At 31.3% G+C, this 3,300-nt stretch overlaps 1 protein-coding gene across 1 annotated transcript in view; it reads left to right on the top strand.

Annotated features, from left to right (window-relative positions):
* Positions 1–376: 376 nt before the first annotated feature.
* Positions 377–3,300, top strand: part of LOC107011968 (squamosa promoter-binding-like protein 8) — a 3,922-nt gene continuing 998 nt past the window's right edge. The window contains exons 1-2 of the mRNA XM_015211666.2: positions 377–1,588; positions 2,742–2,869. Of these exons, the coding sequence (XP_015067152.1) occupies positions 951–1,588; positions 2,742–2,869 (766 nt within the window). The 5' untranslated portion in view covers positions 377–950. The remainder of the gene's footprint in view (positions 1,589–2,741; positions 2,870–3,300) is intronic.

A 3,300-nucleotide genomic window follows, 5' to 3' on the forward strand; every position in this document is an offset into this window, starting at 1 on the left:
TATTGTTCTATCTTTCCCTTAGCTAACAAACACAATCATATACTAACACTCTGTACACAGAGTAAACAATAATTGTAGCCTAAGGAGAAACAAAGATGCCACTATACATACACAATATCAATGTTCTCCGTTTTATATTACTTGTCTATCTTTTTTTTATAAAAAATATATTTTTACTATTTATTTTATCTTAGTTATTTCAAATTACTTATTAATTTATGAAATTAAGACAGAAAACAAATATAGGACGGAGAAAATAGTATTAATGGTCATGAAGGACTATATTTAGTTGTTGTATCTTTGAGTTGTAATGAATGGGGCTCTCTTTTCATCTCTCACTCCTCCAATTGTTTTGCCTACTTCAATTTACACACAATGGAAATAATTTAAATTTCTTTTTTTTTTAAATAACATTAGTTTATATACTAAGATCTCCATGTGGCATTGTGTTGAATTTTAAGCCAATATATCCCAACAAAACACCTTTTCACTTTCTCAAAACTTTATTATAAGTTCAAAATTAAATACTTATATTTATACAGCAAGAAAAGCAACAAGTTCCTCATAACCCGACATGTCTCTTTAAAGCCATTATAGAACTTCTCACATAAACTCCTCTTTTTTTTTTATTATTGAACACAAAAAGATAGGGCAAAAAATGCTCTTTCTTTTATTAATATTGTTGTTTTTATATACATATAAGTCCTATAAAGCAACACCTATTAAAACTCTTCACTGAATGCTGAACAGTAAAGTCTTTAAGCTGCAGCTTTTTCCACTACATAAAATCTTCTTCTACTTAAAGCTGACAGATTTCCTCTCCCATTCCTCCCAAATCCCAACTACAAAATATTCCAAACTTTTTTTTTTCTCTTCATTTTCAAAAATTCCATTTCCCCACTCTGTTTATTTGACTATATCAAAGTGAGGGGAAAAAAAATTAAGAAAAAATGTTGGACTATGAATGGGAAAATCAGTCTAGTTTTATGTTTACAAGTGATCAAAACACTCAAGAAGAAAATGACCAAAATAACAATCAATTTTTGGATCCTCAAGCACATTTTCCTCATATAACAAATTACCAACACCAGCAGCAGCAGCAGCAACAACAACAATTACAAAATCCGCATTTTCCCCAATTTCAAGCAACACCAAATAACACCCATTTAATTAGCTCCATGTACGATCCACGCGCTTATGGCGTTCCGTACACGCAAACACACGACACATCCATGCTTTCTCTACAACCAACGGGTGGATTTATGGTAGTGCCGAAGAGCGAACCGCAATTTGGAGGCGGAATTCATGATTTTTCAAGTAGCAGTAGTCGGATTGGGTTGAATTTGGGCGGGAGAACTTATTTTGCTTCGTCATCGGAAGATGATTTTGTGAATCGGCTTTACCGGCGGACTCGCGCGGTTGACGCCGGTTCAGTGAACTCGCCCAAGTGTCAAGCTGAAGGGTGCAATGCCGATCTCACTCATGCAAAGCACTACCACCGACGGCACAAAGTGTGTGAGTTTCACTCAAAAGCCGCTACCGTTATCGCCGCCGGTTTGACTCAGCGATTCTGCCAACAATGCAGCAGGTTATGTTAATAATACATAATTATTGTGTTTATTCACCAAATCAGGTTAATTAAATTGATCTCGTATAATTATAATTTTCTAACTAGTTTAAAATAAGGAATCATAATCAGACAAAATTTACACGAGATTCAACAAATGAATCTCCTCCGTTTCTCTAGTTCTGCTCGTGACAATAATACATCTCATATTTTCGTTGAATTTGTATGAAAAAAATGTACTTAATGATAAATTAATGTGTATTAGCATTTGTTACGTTTGATACTAAGATGATCAGGTGCAAATATAATGGGAAACTTAAAATGACGAAAAAGCCCTTGGATGTGTTAACGAGGTAATGATTGGGGAGTAGAAAAGTGGTACGTTGATCCCGAGGGCAATTATGTCCGTAAATTTATGTCCCCCAATGAGTTTGCTATTCCCCGTTTTGGTGTGTTACGTACTGGTTTTATAGTAAACACAACTTTTTTTGTTTTTTCTATTTTGGCTTAATCATTAAAAAGAATCATACTGGGAGTATCAGCTTTTAATCAACACAGAAAAAAAGAGAGTATTTTTAGCAGTATAGTATTTCTCTTTAAAGAGTTAATTTACATGTTAATTTATATTAAAAAATATCAGTAAAACAAAGCATTGGTTTTTTGTTTTCATAACAAGAGAATATATCATTCATGCACCATACTAGAAAACACCGAATTAGCTATGAAATTTATCAGTAATCTTCAACTAATTTGTAGCAAAATAGCTCCTGACTAATTGAACTTTTTAAATAATGATTGCAATGGTTTTTTTATATATATACATTTTATCTGTCACTAATTCTTTATTTTCTAGTAGTTTACTAGAAAATTACATAAATGACAGTTGTAGAAGAATCTACCTACATAATTTTCCTCATGTAATTGTACGTTATTTTAACTAGTATTTAAAGGACTTAATATGCACAAAGAAATATTTATAAGATTTGCCATTAAACTAAAAGGACAGTTTATGTCATTTCCTGATTCTTTTTCTTAGGTATGAGTTATTTCGTGAAAAATAGGCAAAACATGAGTGATTCTGTTGTTATATGTAAATAATTCATTTTTAAATTCAATTATTTCATGAAAAAAAATATATAAATCTGATCATAATTATATTTTGATAAAAAAACAGGTTTCATGTTCTGTCGGAATTTGATAACGGAAAAAGAAGTTGCCGGAAACGGTTAGCTGATCACAACCGGAGAAGAAGGAAGAATATTCAGCAAGAAAACAACAAAAAGCAGCCTCAACCTTCATCAAGTAACTTTATTATCTTTTCTTAGTTTTGATATATATCCACGTATTAGAGTTTTACTAATTTTAAGTTTGATATAAACTTCTTTTAATATGTTATTTGTTCTTATGTATATCCATTTATTAGAGTTTAACTAATTTTGAATTCGATATAAACTTCTTTTAATAAGTTCTTTATTTTGATGTATATTCACGTATTAGAGTCTGACAAATTCTGAATTCAATATAAACTTCTTTTAGGATGTTTTGGTACGAAGGAAAATGTTTTCCATGGAAAATGTTTTCCTAGAAAATGTTTTCCTAGAAAATGTTTTCCTGGAAAACAAGTAGATTTTGGACTTATTTTCTCATGTTTGGTTGGTGAGTAGAAAATATTTTTCGTGTTTTTGATTTATGAATGAAATTAATTTTTTAGGGGGTTGGGGGTGGGTGGGTGG

Source organism: Solanum pennellii, chromosome 1 (assembly GCF_001406875.1).
Source record: "Solanum pennellii chromosome 1, SPENNV200".
NCBI lineage: Eukaryota > Viridiplantae > Streptophyta > Magnoliopsida > Solanales > Solanaceae > Solanum > Solanum pennellii.